Raw genomic sequence first — 17,633 nt, 5'->3', positions numbered from 1 at the left:
CAAGCCTCTTATCCTTATCCATCAGAGGGAAGACAGAATGAAACACATAATCACAGAAAACTAATCAAACTGATCATGTGGATCACAGCCTGGTCTAACTCAATGAAACTATGAGCCATGCCACGTAGGGCCACCCAAGACAGGTCATGGTGGAGAGTTCTGACAAAACATGGTCCACTGGAGAGGGGAATGGAAAACCACTTCAGTGTTCTTGCCTGGAGAACAGTATGAAAAGGCAAAAATATATGACACTGGAAGATGAACTCCCAAGGTAGGTAGGTGCCCAATATGCTACTGGAGAAGAGTGGAGAAATAACCCCAGAAAGAATGAAGAGACGGAGCCAAAGTGAAAACAATTCTCAGTATGGATGTGACTGGTGGTGGAAGTAAAGTCTGATGCTGTAAGAACAATATTGCATAGGAACCTGGAAGGTTAGTTCCATGAATCGAGGTAAATTGGAAATGGCAAACAAGAGATGGCAAAAGTGATCATTGACATTTTAGGAATCAGTGAACTAAAAGAGACTAGAACAGGCGAATTTAATTCAGATGACCATTATATCTATTATTGTGGGGAAGAATCCTTTAGAAAAAATGGAATAGCCCTCATAGTCAACAATGCAGCTTGAAATGCAGTCAGTTCAGTTGCTCAGTCGTGACCAACTCTTTGCAAACCTATGGATTGCAGCAGGCCAGGCTTCCTTGTCCATAACCAACTCCTGGAAATTCTCAAATTGATGTCTGTCAAGTTGGTGATCTCATCCAAACATCTCATCTTCTGTCATCCACTTCTCCTCCCACCTTCAATATCTCCCAGCATCAGGGTCTTTTCCATTGAGTCAATTCTTCACATCAGGTGGCCAAAGTATTGGAGTTTCAGATTCAGCATCAGTCCTTCCAATGAATATTCAGGACTGATTTCCTTTAGGATTGACTGGTTGGATCTCCTTGCAGTCCAAGGGATTCTCAAGAGTCTTCTCCAACACCACAGTTCAAAAGAACCAATTCTTCAGTGCTCAGTTTTCTTTATGGTCAAACTCTCACATCCATACATGACTACTAGAAAAATCCAGCTTTGACTAGACGGACCTTTGTTAGCAAAGCAATGTCTCCTCTTTTTAATATGGTGTCTAGGTTTGTCATAACTTTTCTTCTGAAATGTGTACTTGAGTACAGTCTCAAAAATGAGAGAATGATCTCTGGTCACTTCCAAGGCAAGCCATTAAATATCACAGTATTCCAAGTCTATGCCCCAACAACTAATGCTGAAGAAGCTGAGGTTGAACAGTTCTATGATGACTTAAAAGACCTTCTAGAACTAACACCCAAAAACAGATGTCCTTTTCATCATAAGGGGCTGGAATGCAAAAGTAGGAAGTCAAGAGATAGGGGGTAACAGGCAAATTTGGCCTTGGGGTACAAAGTGAAGCAGGGCAAAGGCTAATAGAGTATTGCCAAGAGAATGCACTGGTCATAGCAAACACCCTCTTCCAACAACATAATAGAAGACTCTACACATGGACATCACCAGACCAAAATCAGATTAATTATGTTCTCTGTAGCCAAAGATGGAGAAGCTCTACACAGTCAGCAAAAGCAATACTGGGAGCTGGCTGTGGCTCAGATCATGAACTCCTTATTGTAAAGTTCAGACTTAAATTGAAGAAACTAGGGAAAACCACTAGATCATTCAGGTATGACTTAAATCAAATTCCTTACAATTAATCAGTGGAAGTGACAAATAGATTCAAGGTATTAGATCTGATAGACAGAGTACCTGAAGAACTATGGAGGTTCATGACATTGTACCAGAGGTGATGAACAAGACCATCCCCAAGAAAAAGTAATGCAAAAAGGCAAAATGGCTGTCTGAGGAGGCCTTACAAGTAGTTGAGAAAAGAAGAGAAGCTGAAAGCAAAGGAAAAAAGGAAAGATATACCTATCTGAAGGCAGAATTCCAAAGAATAGCAAGGAGAGAAAAGAAAGCCTTCCTCAGGGATCAATGTAAAAAAATAGAGGAAAACAATAGAATGGGAAAGACTAGAGATGTCTTCAAGAAAATTAGAGATACCAAGGGAACATTTCTTGCAAAGATCTGCACAATAAAGAACAGAAATGGTATGGTCCTAACAGAAACAGAAGATACTAAGAAGAGGCGGCAAGAATACACAGAAGAACTGTACAAAAAAGATCTTCACGACCCAGATAATAACGATGGTGTGATCGCTGGATGCAAAGTAAGTGGGCCTTGATTTGATGTAGGAAGCATCACTATGAACAAAGCTAGTGGAGGGGATGGAGTTCCAGTTGAGATATTTCAAATCCTAAAAGATGATGCTGTTAAAGTGATGCACTCAATATTCCAGCAAATTTGAGAAACGAACCATAGAACCAGAACACGTCAGTTTTCACTCCAATCGCAAAGAAAGGCAATGCCAAAGAATGTTCAAGCTACCACACAATTGCATTCATCTACATGCTAGCAAATTAATGTTCTAAAATTCTCCAAGCAGTGTTTCAATATTACGTGAACCGGGAACTTCCAGATGTTCAAGTTGGATTTAAAAATGGCAGAGGAACCAGAAATCAAATTGCCAACATCTATTGGATCATAAAAAAAGCAAGAGAGTTTCCAGAAAAACATCTACTTCTGATTTATTGACTATGTCAAAGTCTCTGACTATATGGATCACAACAAACTGCGGAAAATTCTTCAAGAGATGGGAATACCAGACCACCTTACCTGCCTCCTGAGAAATCTGTATGCACATTAAGAAGCAACAGTTAGAACCAGACGTGGAACAACGGTCTGTTTCCAAATTGAGATAGGAGTGCTTCAAGTCTGTATATTGTCACCCTACTTACTTAACTTATATGCAGAGTACATCATGCGAAATGCCAGGCTGGATGAAGCACAAGCTGGAATCAAGGTTGCCAGGAGAAATATCAATAACCTCAGATATGCAGATGACACCACCCTTATGGTAGAAAGCAAAGAGAAACTAAAGAACCTTTTGATGAAAGTGAAAGAGGAGAGTGAAGAAGCTGGCTTAAAACTCAACATTCAGAAAATGAAGATCATGGCATCCAGTCCCAAAACTTCATGGCAAATAGGCAGGGAAACAATGGAAATGGTGACAGACTTTATTTTCTTGGGCTCCAACATCACTGCAGATGGTGACTGCAGCCATGAAATTAAAAGTCACCTGCTCCTTGGAAGAAAAGCTATGACAAACCTTACAGCATATTAAAAAGCAGAGACATTACTTTGCCGACAAAAGTCCATCTACTCAAAGCTATGGTTTTTCCAGTAGTCATGTATGGATGTGAGAGTTGGACTATAAAGAAAGCTGAGCACCGAAGAATTGATGCTTTTGAACTGTAGTATTGGAGAAGACTCTTGTGAGTCCCTTGGACTGAAAGAAGATCAAACCATTTAATCCTAATGGAAACCAGTGCTGAATATTCATTAGAAGGACTGATGGTGAAGCTGAAACTCCAGTACTTTAGCCACCTGATGTGAAGAACTGACTCATTGGAAAAGAGCCTGATGCTGGGAAAGATTGAAGGCAGGAGAAGAAGTGGATGACAGAGGATGAGATGTTTGGATGGCATCACCAACTTGATGGACATGAGTTTGAGCAAGCTCTGGGAGTTGGTGACATACCAGGAAGCCTGGCATGCTATAGTCCATGGTGTCACAGATTCAGACATAACTGAGCAGCTGAACTGAACTGAACTGGGTTTGAAGGTTGCACCCTGCTATCTCAGGTGTTAAGGGAGAGGTCTTCACATAGGACATTATCACTAGTCAATTCTAATTCTGTGAAGTAGTATCCCCTACCCTTCCCCCAACTCTGGTGCCCCATCCCCTTCTTCCACTCCTAGGCTAAATGAAAATATTTATTCTCTTCCCCTCCTCATTTATACCAAAGAAATCAAAGGTGAATCTTCTCCCCCATCCACCACCCCATGTAAAATGCTCAAGAGGAATCTTCCATGAGGTAGGGCCATGTATACCATTTATATATACATGCATTTCCAGGGCCCCAGGGCCCAGCATACCAAAAACAGTAGGGACCAGGAGATGGAAAATGTGTCATTTGCTGATTGCAGTGTTACTCCTGACCCCAACCCAGCTCCCCTCTAGAATCCATCAACTAAATTTTATTATTAATTGGGCAGTAAGGAGGTCATGGGTTCATTTCTTTTCACATGCCAGAGATCTGCTCTGGATGTGTAGCAGTTGTGTCTAAAGGCAGGGCCTGAGGTTTTAGTTACTCACCATCTGTCACCTGTCTTTTCATCTTCTTTATCCTAAGACTGATCAACAGTTTCCATTTATCACCACACTTGTATTGCCATTTTTAGCTCAGCTGGTAAAGAATCTGCCTGTAACACAGAAGACCCCAGTTCAATTCATGGGTCTAGAAGATCCCCTGGAGAAGGGATAGGCTACTGAGAGGGTAACAGGTAGGAAGGCCAGAGGTCCCCAAGAGGCAGGAGGAAATAAACTGCAAATGGCAGGTGTTTTTTTCCTTCTGTACAAGAAATCAAAAAGAGGCTTCTTTCAATTTTGTGTTGACAACACCTGGTCCTGCCTTGAGCTAACCAATACGTTTTTCTTATGGTAATGTTTTTCTTAAGCTATGTTAATGAAATTATGTATTTGCTTTGGAATTTACCTTTCTTCAAAATGGTTCCACCTAAGACTTTTTTTCTTTTCTCAAACCTTGGGCTGATAATGGCTCAACAAACCAATATTCCTGTCAGTTGTTTTATGGCTTGGGGATGACACATCTTGTGCCATCCTATCTCAAAAATACGTATTATGGGAAAGGGGCCTGGTGAAACTCCCTCTGCCTTGAGGTATCTCTTTTATTTGATTAATATCTTTCTAATAGACATAAAGTGAAGTCAATCAGTCGTGTCCGATTCTTTGTGACCCCATGAACTGTAGCCTACCAGACTCCTCCATCCATGGACATTTCCAGGCAAGAGTACTGGAGTGGGTTGCTATTTCCTTCTCCAGGGGATCTTCCCGCCCCAGAGATCAAATCCAGATCTCCTGCATTGCAGGGAGACGCTTTACCATCTGAGTCACCAGGGAAGCCTAAATAGACATAAAACACCTTGCTAAAAACTAGCAAGGGGGCACTCTTTCTGTCCCCTTCTGATGTCTATGTCAGAAGCTTTCACTATCTCTATTATACTTTTAATAAAACTTTGCTACACAAAAAGCTCCAAGTAGTCACTCTGACCCCAGATGGAAATCCTCTCCTTTGGAGGTCGTGAATCCCAGCATAACACATGGCTTCCAGCAGCAACCTGTCACTCCCCACTCTAGTATTGGGCTTCCCTTGTGGCTCAGCTGGTAAAGAATCCGCCTGCAATATGGGAGACCTGAGTTTGATCCCTAGAGTGGGATGATCCCCTGGGGAAAGGAATGGCTACCAGCTCCAGTATTCTGGTCTACCCCATGGACTACTACAGTCCATGGGGGTAGCAAAGAGTCAGACACGACTGACTTTCACTTTCATTAAATAAGTTAAATGTAATATCAAGTTCTTTTTCATGTCTCTAAAATGAGTTGGCATAGGGATTTACTTACCTGCCAGTCCAGTGGTTAAGACTTTGCCTTCCAGTGCAGGGAGTGTGGTTTCAATCCCTGGTCAAGGAGCTAAGCTTACACATGACTTGAAGCCAAAAAATCAAACCATAAAACATAAGTGATACTGTAACAAATTCTATAAAGACTTTATAAATGGTCCACATAAAAAATCTTAAAAAGTAAAATAAAATAAGCTGGAAGAAAAGGAAAAAAAAAAAAAGAAGAAGGCCATGCTTTTAAGAGAATGAGAGAAAACACATCTCCATGTTAGAGTCAGTTCTCTCTAGGTTCAAAATTTTTAAAATAATAAAAGTGAATCTGAGTTAAATAAATGTAAGTTAAAGTGGTCTAATGAATCAAATGATAAAAAGATGCATATCTGAATAAGTCAGATAATTGATTTTGTGACTCTGGTTAAAGAAATATTTGAAAACTTCCTCCTAGTAATAATATCTGTGTGTGTATGCTAAGTCACTTCAGTCATGTCCAACTCTGTGGGATGCTATGGACTGTAGCCTGCCAGGCTCATCTGTCCATGGGATTCTCCAGGCAAGCATACTAGAGTAGGTTGCCGTGCCCTCCTCCAAGGGATCTTTCTGATCCAGGGGTGGAATCCATGTCTCTTATCTCCTGCATTGGCAAGTGGGTTATTTTATTTTATTTTATTTTTGTGTCTCAAAACCAGTGTTAAATCAATCTCAGAGTTGAGAGGAAGAAAAGGGGAGTCTAAAAATCACAAGTGCAGACATGATCTAAGATCCTTGTCCTTCTGGATCCACGCTTCTTTCAGGGTCTTCATCATTATAAATGTTCTCAGCCATTTGCCACACTTGCATGATATTGTCTTCTGATACAGAACAAATCACCCAAGGTCCGTTGGGATTCCAGGAAAAATCAGATATCTTGGCAGTGTGACCACCATGAATAAACGCTGCACTTTGCTGGAGCGGCTGTGAAGAGATTTTCCACGACCAAGGTAAGAGAAACCCAAATAAGACGGTAGGTATTGCTAGGGGGCACCAGAGGGCGGACAGACTGATATCATAATCACAGGAAACTAGCCAATCTGATCACATGGACCACAGCCGAATGTGGTCCACTGGAGAAGGGAATGGCAAACCACTTCAGTATACTTGCCTTGAGAACCCCATGAACAGTAACAAAGGGCAAAATGATAGGATACTGAATGAGGAATTCCCCAGGTCAGTAGGTGCCCAGTATGCTACTGGAGTTCAGTGGAGAAATAACTATAGAAGGAATAAAGGGATGGAGCAAAAGCAAAACCAATACCCAGTTGTGGATGTGACCAGTGATAGAAGCAAGGTCCGGTGCTGTAAAGAGCAGTATTGCATAGGAACCTGGAATGTTAGGTCCATGAATCAAGGCAAATTGGAAGTGGTCAAACAGGAGATGGCCAGAGTGAACGTTGACATTCTAGGAATCAGTGAATTAAAATGGACTGGAATGGGTGAATTTAACTCAGACGACCATTATATCTACTACTGTGGGCAGGAATCCCTTAGAAGAAATGGAGTAGCCATCATGGTCAACAAAAGAGTCCGAAATGCAGTACTTGGATGCAATCTTAAAAATGACAGGATGATTTTCTGTTCGTTTCCAAGGCAAACCATTCAATATTACAGTAATCCAGGCCTATGCCCCAACCAGTAATGCTGAAGAAGCCGAAGTTAATCGGTTCTATGAAGACCTACATGACCTTTTAGAACTAACACCCAAAAAAGATGTCCTTTTCATTATAGGGGACTGGAATGCAAAAGTAGGAAGTCAAGAAACACCTGGAGTAACAGGCAAATTTGGCCTTGGAGCACGGAATGAAGCAGGGCAAAGGCTAATAGAGTTTTGTCAAGAGAATGCACTGGTCATAGCAAACACCCTCTTCCAACAACACAAGAGAAGACTCTACACATGGACATCACCAGATGGTCAACACCGAAATCAGATTGATTATATTCTTTGCAACCAAAGATGGAGAAGCTGTATACAGTTAGCGAAAACAAGACCAGGAGCTGACTGTGGCTCAGATCATGAACTCCTTATTGCGAAGTTCAGACTTAAATTGAAGAAAGTAGGGAAAACCACTAGACCATTCAGATATGACCTAAATCAAATCCCTTATGATTATACAGTGGAAGTGAGAAATAGATTTAAGGGACTAGATCTGATTGATAGAGTGCCTGATGAACTCTGGACGGAGGTTCGTGACATTGTACAGGAGACAGGGACCAAGACCATCCCCATGGAAAAGAAATGCAAAAGAGCGAAATGGCTGTCTGAGGAGGCCTTACAAATAGCTGTGAAAAGAAGAGAGGCGAAAAGCAAAGGAGAAAAGGAAAGATATAAGCATCTGAATGCAGAGTTCCAAAGAATAGCAAGGAGAGATAAGAAAGCCTTCCTCAGTGATCAATGCAAAGAAATAGAGGAAAACAACAGAATAGGAAAAACAAGAGAGCTCTTCAAGAAAATTAGAGATTCCAAGGGAACATTTCATGCAAAGATGGGCTCAATAAAGGACAGAAATGGTATGGACCTAACAGAAGCAGAAGATATTAAAAAGAGGTGGCAGGAATACACAGAAGAACTGTACAAAAAAGATCTTCACGACCAAGATAGTCACGATAACGTGATCACTGACCTAGAGCCAGACATCTTGGAATGTGAAGTCAAGTGGGCCTTAGAAAGCATCACTATGAACAAAGATAGTGGAGGTGATGGAATTCCAGTTGAGCTATTTCAAGTCTTGAAAGATGATGCTGTGAAACTGCTGCACTCAATATGCCAGCAGATTTGGAAAACTCAGCAGTGGCCACAGGACTGGAAGAGGTCAGTCTTCATTCCAATCCCAAAGAAAGGCAATGCCAAAGAATGCTCAAGCTACCGCACAATTGCACTCATCTCACACGCTAGTAAAGTCATGCTCAAAATTCTCCAAGCCAGGCTTCAGCAATATATAAACCGTGAACTCCCAGATGTTCAAGCAGGTTTTAGAAAAGGCAGAGGCACCAGAGATCAAATTGCCAACATCCGCTGGATCATGGAGAAAGCAAGAGAGTTTCAGAAAAACATCTATTTCTGCTTCATTGACTATGCCAAAGCCTTTGACTGTGTGGATCACAATAAACTGTGGAACATTCTGAAAGAGATGGGAATCCCAGACCACCTGACCTGCCTCTTGAGAAACCTGTATGCAGGTCAGGAAGCAACTGTTAGAACTGGACATGGAACAACAGACTGGTTCCAAATAGGAAAAGGTGTACGTCAAGGTTGTATATTGTCACCTTGCTTATTTAACTTATATGCAGAGTACATCATGAGGAACGCTGGGCTGGAAGAAGCACAAGCTGGAATCAAGATTGCTGGGAGAAATATCAATAACCTCAGATATGCAGATGACACTACCCTTATGGCAGAAAGTGAAGAGGAACTCAAAAGCCTCTTGATGAAAGTGAAAGAGGAGAGTGAAAAGGTTGGCTTGAAGCTCAACATTCAGAAAACAAAGATCATGGCATCTGGTCCCATCACTTCATGGGAAATAGATGGAAAAACAGTGGAAACAGTGTCAGACTTTGTTTTTTTGGGCTCCAAAATCACTGCAGATGCTGATTGCAGCCATGAAATTAAAAGACGCTTGCTCCTTGGAAGGAAAGTTATGACCAACCTTGATAGTATATTAAAAAGCAGAGACATTACTTTGCCAACCAAGGTCCGTCTAGTCAAGGCAATGGTTTTTCCCGTGGTCATGTATGGATGTGAGAGTTGGACTGTGAAGAAGGCTGACCGCCGAAGAATCGATGCTTTTGAACTGTGGTGTTGGAGAAGACTCTTGAGAGTCCTTTATACTGCAAGGAGATCCAACCAGTCCATTCTAGAGGAGATCAATCCTGGATGTTCATTGGAGGGACTGATGCTAAAGCTGAAACTGCAATACTTTGGCCACCTCATGCGACGAGTTGACTCACTGGAAAAGACTGATGCTGGGAAAGGTTGGGGGCGGGAGGAGAAGGGGACGACGGAGAATGAGATGGCTGGATGGCATCACCGATTCTGTGGACATGAGTTTGAGTGAACTCCGGGAGTTGGTGATGGACAGGGAGGCCTGGCGTGCTGTGATTCATGGGGTCGCGGAGAGTCGGACACGACTGAGCGACTGAACTGAACTGAACTGGTGGCCCATCTTCTGCATCTTCTGGGGATTGTTCCTCTCCAATTTTACTTAAATCCCAGACATTCAGTCTACGATCAGTACCACTGGAAGCCAAAATAGTCTCATTGTGAGGCGACCACTGAACCTGGAATATTTCATCCTTATGTGATTCAAAGGAATGCAATTTAAGTTTCAGATTTCTCAGATCCCACAGGGCAACAGTCTTGTCAGCTGATCCTGTGGCAAGAATGAACTCACTATAAGGATTGAAAGAAAGGCAGTTCACTTCAGCAGTGTGAGCATCAACTGAGTGGCTTGGTTTGGAAGTATTGTTAGAACGAGTATCCCAGATCATGAGTTTCTGATCATCAGCAACCAACCCAAAGAGGGACTCATGGAGCAGATGCCAGGAGACATCCTCTACTACTGCCGTGTGCCCTGTGAAGATGGTCTTCGCATCCACAATTTTCCCTTCCTTTGGAACAGCACTTATGTCCCACAGGCAGATGGTGTGGTCATCTGAAGCACTCAGTAAGTGCCCACTGAGATTTGGGTTCCAAGAAAGCCCGTAGCCTTCCTTCTGATATCCACGGAGACACAAGTCTGGGTTGCACTCTCCAGAAGGGTCTGGTTTAGAAGGATGTTTTGTATAGTCAAAAACAAGGACATCACTGGATGGAGTCTTTGTTGCAATGATGCAAGGGTTGTGGGGCATATAGCGTGCCCTGTTTACCTCTCCTTCATGGTTGATCGTGATTTCTATTTCAATTTTTCCACTAACCGAGCCAAAACCTCCAAATTCTCCTTTTTCACTGTCGTAGTGGGAAGCATCAAACTGAGCATCATCATTAGGGAGCTGCACGCTGGCTATCACAAGGTGGTTTTGTTCATCTGACGTGTGTGTCCCCAGGACAAGTCGATGAATACTGAAATCTTTCCCCTCTGGTCTGGTTACATCTGGAAGCCACTGTGCAGTTAGGCTAGGCCACTCCAGGGCATGGGTCATCACCAAATCGTAAAGAAAAGGGGTGTTCTTTTTCCATATTTTGTATTCTTCGTTGATCACACGTTCTTCTACTGCGTCATCAAAGGCTCAAGTCGCTTCGCCGGGGCCTCTGCCCCGGAGGAGCTGGCACGCCGTTAACCCGCCCCGCGGGGCGATTCTCCTCACGCCAGCGATGGCGGGGACGACACTCAGCTGAGTCTGGCCTGTCCGCACTGTTAGGCCGTTTCGAGGCCGCTACGCAAGCCCGGCACCCCCCACTCTCCTGGGGCCGCCCCGGAACCCTCACCTTCCTTGTCTGCCATGGCGGGTAGGCAAGCCGGCGGGGATCCCGGGGTTGAGCGTTGCGGGAGGGGCGGGGAGCCTGCGGGCAAGCGGGTTATTTTAACACTAGCACCATCTGGGAAGCCCCCAGTAATATCTGAACACTTTTCAATTCTCTTTTAAGGATTTTAAGGATTCTTTTAAGGATTTCTGTATTTCCCTAATTCAGAAAACCCTGCTAATTCCTACTATGATTCATTGCAAGAGTGAAATATAAGAACAGAAATTTCTTGCTGTTCAGTCTCTCAGTCATGTCCGACTCTTTGCAACCCTATGGACTACAGCAGGCCAGGCTTCCCTGTCCTCCACAATTTCCTGGAGTGTACTCAAGCTCAAGTCTATCGAGTCGGGGATGTTATCTAATTATCCCATCTCTGCCACCCTCTTTGCCTTTTGTCTTCAGTCTTTCCCAGTATCAGGGTCTTTTCCAATGACTCAGTTCTTTGCATCAGGTGGCCAAATTATTGGAGCTTCAGGTACCAACAGCCCTTCCAATGAATAGTCAGGGTTGATTTCCTTTAGGATTGACTAGTTTGACCTCCTTGCAGTCCAAGGGACTCTCAGGACTCTTCTCCAGCACCACAGTTCTAAAACAACAATTCCTTGGTGTTCAGCCTTCTTTATGGTCTGACTCACATCCCTACATGACTACTGGAAAAACCATAGCTTTGACTACATGAACCTTTGTCACCTAAGTGAAGTCTTTGTTTTTTAATATGCTATCTAGGTTTGTCATAGCTTTTCTTCCAAGGAGCAAGTGTCTTTTAATTTCATGGCTATAGTCACCATCTGCAGTGATCTTGGATTCCAAGAAAATAGTCTGCCACTACTTCCACTTTTTCCACTTATATGAAGTGATGGGACCAGATGTCATGATCTGAGGTTTTTGAATGTGATTTTTAAGCCAACTTTTTCACTCTTCTTTTTTCCCTCATCAAGAGGCTCTTTAGTTCCTCTTGCTTTCTGCCATTAGAATGGTATCATCTGCATATCTGAGGTAATTGATATATCTCCCAGAAATCTTGATTTCATTTTGTGTTTCATCCAGCTTGGCATTTCACATGATGTATTCTGCATTTAAGCTAAATAAGCAGGATGACAATATACAGCCTTATCATACTCCTTTCCCAATTTTGAATCAGTAAGTTGTTCCACATAAGGTTCTAACTGTTGCTTCTTGATCTGGATATGTTCCTCAAAAGGCAGGAAAGGTAGTCTGATATTTCCATCTCTTTAAGAATTTCCCATAGCCTGTTATGATCCACACTAAGACTTTCTCATAGTCAATGAAGCAGAAGTAGAATTCTTGAATTCCCTTGCTTTATCTATGATCCAACAAATGTTTGCAATTTGATCTCTGGTACCTCTGCTTTTTCTAAATCCAACTTGAACATCTGGAAGTTCTCAGTAAATGAACAGCAGAAGCCTGGAAGGATTTTGAGCATAACCTTACTAGCATGGGAAATGAGTACAATTTTCCAGTAGTCTGCATGTTCTTTGACACTGCCCTTCTTTGGGATTGGAATTAAAACTGACCTGTTCCAATTCTATGGTCACTGCTGAGTTTTGCAAATTTGCTAGCATATTGAGTGCAGCACTTTTACAGCATCATCTTTTAGGATTTGAAATAGCTCAATGGGAATTCCATCATCTCCTTTAGCTTTGTTCATAGTAATGCTTCCTAAGGCCCATTTGGCTTCACACTCCAGAATGTCTGGCTCTAGGTGAGTGACCACTCCACCAATATTATCTGGGTCATTAAGATCTTTTTTGTATATTCTTGCCACCTTTTCTTAATCTCTTCTGCCTCCATTAGGTCCATACCATTTCTGTTCTTTATTGTGCCCATCCTTGCATGAAATGTTCCCTGGATATCTCCAATTTTCTTGAAGAGATCTCTAGTCTCTCCCATTATATAGTTTTCCTCTATTACTTTGCACTGATAATTGAAGAAGTCGTTATTATCTCTTCTTGCTGTTTTCTGGAACCCTGAATTCAGTTGGGTATATTTTTCCCTTTTTCCTTTGCCTTTCACTTCCCTTTTTTCCTCAGCTATTTGTAAAACCTCCTCAGACAATCAATTTGTTTTCCTGTATTTCTTTTTCTTTGGGATAGTTTTGGCCACTGCCTTCTGTACAATGTTATAAACCCCTGTCTATAGTTCTTCAGGCCCTCTCTCTCTACCGGATCTAATCCCTTGAATCTATTCATCACTGTATAATCATAAGGCATTTGATTTGGGTCATACTTAAATGGCCTACAGACATGGGGAGTTCATCTTTAAGTGTCATATCTCTTTGCTTTTTCATGCAAGGGGTTCTTGTGGGGTTCTCAAGGCAAGAATACTGAACAGGTTTGCCATTCCCTTCTCCAGTGGGCTACATTTTGTCGGAACTCTCCACCAGTTATGGATGTGACTAGTGATGGAAGCAAAGTCTGATGATGTAAAGAACAATATATTGCATAGGAACCTGGAATGTTAGGTCCATGAATCAAGGCAAATTGGAAGTGGTCAAACAGGAGATGGCAAGAGTAAACATCAACATTTTAAGAATCAGTGAACTAAAATGAACCAGAATGGGTGAATTTAACTGAGATGACCATTATATCTACTACTGTGGGAAAGAATCCATTAGAAGAAATGGAGTAGCCTTTATAGTCAACAAAAGAGTCCAAAATGCAGTATGTGGGTACAATCTCAAAAATGTCAGAATGATCTCTGTTCGTTTCCAAAGCAAACCATTCAATATCAAAGTAATCCAATTCTATGCCCCAACCACTAACGCCAAAGAAGCTGAAGTTGAACAGTTCTATGATGATTTAAAAGACCTAGAACTAATACCAAAAAAATATGTCCTCTTCATCCTAGGGGACTGGAATGAAAAAGCAGAAAGTAAAAAGAAAAATAGAAAGTAAAAAGAGATACCTGTAGTAACAGGCAAGTTTGGTCTTGGAGTACAAAATGGAACAGAGCAAAGACTAACAGAGTTTTGCCAAGAGAATGTACTGGTCATAGAAAACACCCTCTTCCAAAACACAAGAGATGACACTACACATGGACATCACCAGATAGTCAAGACCAAAATCAGATTGATTATATTCTCTGAAACTGAAGATGGAGGGCTCTATACGGTCAGCAAAAACAAGACAAGCAGCTAACTGTGGCTCAGATCATGAACACCTTATTGCAAAAATCAGACTTGACTAAAAGTAGGGAAAACCACTAGAACATTCAGGTATGACATAAATCAAATCTCTAGCAATTAATCAGTGGAAGTTACAAATAGATTCAAAGGATTAGATCTGATAGAGTACCTGAAGAACTATGGAGGGAGGTTCATGACATTGTACTGGAGGTAATGAGCAAGACCATCCCCAAGAAAAAGTAATGTAAAAAGACAAAACTGTTGTCTGAGGAGACCTTACAAATAGCTGAGAAAAGAAGAGAAGCTGAAAGCAAAGGAGAAAAGGAAAGATAAACCTGTATGAAGGCAGAGTTCCAAAGAATAACAAGGAGAGATAAGAAAGCCTTCCTCAGGGATCAATGCAAAGAAATAGAGGAAAACAATGGAATGGGAAAGATTAGAGATCTCTTCAAGAAAATTAGAAATACCAAGGGAACATTTCATGCAAAGATGGACCCAGTAAAGGACATAAAAGGTATGGACCTAACAGAAGCAGAAGATATTAAGAACAGGTGGCAAGAATATACAGAAGAACTGTACAAAAAAGATCTTCATGACTCAGATAACCACAATAGTGTGATCACTCACCTAGAACCAGACATCCTGGAGTGTAAAGTCAAGTGGGCCTTAGGAAGCATCACTACAAACAAATCTAGTGGAGGTGATGGAATTCCATTTGAACTATTTCAAATCCTAAAAGATGAGGCTGTGGAGCTGTTGCACTCAACATGTTAGCAAATTTGGAAAACTCAGCAGTGGCCACAGGACTGGAACAGGTCAGTATTCATTCCAATTCCAAAGCAAGGCAATGCCAAAGAATGTTCAAACTACTGCATAATAGAACTCATCTCACACACTAGTAAAGTAATGCTCAAAATTCTCCAAGTGAGGCTTCAACAGTATGTGAACTGAGAACTTCCAAATGTTCAAGCTAGATTTAGAAAAGGCAGAGGAACCAGAGTTAAAATTGCCAACATCTGTTGGATCATAGAAAAAGCAAGAGAGTTCCAGGGGAAAAAATCTACTGATTTATTGACTATGCCAAAGTCTTTGACTATATAGATCACAACAAACTGTGAAAATTCTTAAAGTTATGGGAATACCAGACTACCTCACCTGCCTCCTGAGAAATCTGCATGCACATCAGGAAACAACAGTTAGAATTGGACATGGAACAACAGACTGGTTCAAAATTTGGACAGGAGCATGTCAAATCTGTACATAGCCATCCTGCTTACTTAACTTATACGAAGAATACATCATGCAAAATGCCGGGCTGGATGAAGCACAAGCTGGAATCAAGATGCCAGGAGAAATATCAATAACCTCAGATATGCAGATGACACCACCCTTATGGCAGAAAGTGAAGAAGAACTAAAGAGCCTCTTGATGTGAAAGAGGAGAGTAAACAAGCTGGCTTAAAATTCAACATTCAAGAAACTAAGATCATGGCATCTGGTCCCATCACTTCATGACAAATAGGTGGGGAAACAATGGAAACGGTGACAGACTTTATTTTCTTGTGCTCCAACATCACTGCAGATGTTGACTGCAGTCATGAAATTAAAAGATACTTGCTCCTTGGAAGAAAAGCTATGACAAACCTAGATAGCATATTAAAAAGCAGAGACATTATTTGCTTACAAAAATCCATCGTCAAAGCTATGGTTTTTCCAGTAGTCAAGTATGGATGTGAGAGTTGGACCATAGGAAGGCTGAGCTCTGAAGAATTGATGCTTTAGAACTGTGGTGTTGGAGAAGACTCTTGAGAGTCCCTTGGACTGCAAGGAGATCCAGCCACTCAATCTTAATAGAAACCAGTCTCGAATATTCATTGGAAGGTCTAATGCTGAAGCTGAAACTCCAGTACTTTAACCTGATGTGACTAACTGACTCGCTGGAAAAGACCCTGCTGCTGGGAAAGATTGAAGGCAGGAGAAGAAGAGGACAACAGAGGACAGACAGTTGGATGGCCTCACCGATTCAATGGACATAAGTTTGAAAACTCTGGGAGTTGATGGATATGGAAGCCTAGCATGCTGCAGTCCATAGGGTCGCAAAGAATCAGACCAAGTGTCTGAACGGAACTGAACTTAATGGCTCATGGTTTTCCCTAAATTCTTCAATTTAAGCCTGAATTTTGCAGGAAGCAACTAATGATCTGAGCCAAAGTGAGATCCAGGTTTTTTTGTTGTTGCTGTTGACTGTATAGAGCCTCTCCATCTTCGGCTGAAAAGAATATAATCAATCTGATTTCGGCATTGACCATGTGATAATGTCCATGTGTAGAGTCTTCTCTTGTGTGGTTGCAAAAGAGTGTTTGATATGACTAGTGTATTCTCTTGGCAAAATTCTGTTATCTTTCACCCTGCTTCATTTTAAACTCCAAGGCCAAACTAGCTGTTTATTCCAGATATGTCTTGACTTCTTACTTCTGCTTTCCAATTCCCTATAATGAAAAGGATATCTTTTATTGGTGTTAGTTTTAGAAGTTCTTCATAGAATTGGTCAACTTCAGCTTCTTCAGCATCAGTGTTTGGGCATAGACTTGGATTACTGTGTTGTTGAATGATTTGCCTTTGAAACCAGTCAAGATCATTCTGTCATTTTTGAGTTTGCATACAAGTACTGGAATTTTTTGGAATCTTTTATTGACTATAAGGGCTCCTCCACTTCTTCTAAGTGATTCTTGTCCACAATAGTAGATAAAATGGTCAACTGAATTAAATTCACCCATTCTTGTCCGTTTTAGTTCATTGATTCCTAAGATGTCTATGTTCACTCTTGCTATCTCCTGCATGACCACATCCAGTTTATCTGATTCATGGACCTAACATTCCAGGTTCCTATTCAATACTATTCTTTACAGCATCGGACATTATTTTCACCACCTGACACACCCATAACTGAATGTTGTTTCTGCTTTGGCCCAGTGGCTTCACTGTCTCTGGTAATTGCTCTCAGCTCTTCCCAAGTAGCATGTTGGACACCTTGTGACCTATGGGACTCATCTTTCAGTGTCATATCTTTTTGGCTTTTTGTACTGTTCATGGGGTTCCCACAGCAAGAATACTGAAGTGGTTTGTCATTCCCTCCTCCAGTGGACTATGTTTTCTGAACTCTCCACTATGACCTGTTGGTCTTGGGTGGTCCTGCAGGGCATGTCTTATAGCTTTATTGAGTTACACAAGCCCCTTCACCACAGCAAGATTGTGATCCATGAAGGAGTCATTCACTGTGATTCACCCGTGACTCTTTGTATGACTAGGCTAAGAGAACATGTAATTTATCTAGTAGATACCAAAATTCTTAGTCATCCACTCAGATACATAAGTCCTACATGTTTAA

General features: G+C 41.7%; 1 protein-coding gene across 1 annotated transcript; it reads right to left on the bottom strand.

Moving 5' to 3' along the window:
* Window positions 1-6,292: 6,292 nt before the first annotated feature.
* LOC129552335 (histone-binding protein RBBP4-like) lies at window positions 6,293-11,141 on the bottom strand. Its single transcript, XM_088828185.1, has 3 exons — window positions 11,066-11,141; window positions 9,783-10,865; window positions 6,293-6,542 (listed from the first exon to the last, which is right to left on the bottom strand). The coding sequence occupies exons 1-3, from the start codon at window positions 11,079-11,081 to the stop codon at window positions 6,364-6,366; spliced, it is 1,278 nt and encodes a 425-aa protein (XP_088684311.1). The 5' UTR covers window positions 11,082-11,141; the 3' UTR covers window positions 6,293-6,363.
* Window positions 11,142-17,633: the final 6,492 nt, after the last annotated feature.

The sequence above is a fragment of the Moschus berezovskii genome, chromosome 1 (assembly GCF_049115385.1).
Source record: "Moschus berezovskii isolate FMDL1 chromosome 1, NW_MosBer_1.0, whole genome shotgun sequence".
In the NCBI taxonomy this organism is placed as follows: domain Eukaryota; kingdom Metazoa; phylum Chordata; class Mammalia; order Artiodactyla; family Moschidae; genus Moschus; species Moschus berezovskii.
Note: the sequence above shows the minus strand (reverse complement) of the source record. Positions and strands in the feature narration are given on the sequence as shown.

Coding starts and splice junctions, on each gene's coding strand:
- LOC129552335 (XM_088828185.1), bottom strand. Junction 6,543..9,782: donor TGGGCCACCAGTTCAGTTCA/GTTCAGTCGCTC, acceptor AGCAAAGTGCAG/CGTTTATTCATGGTGGTCAC.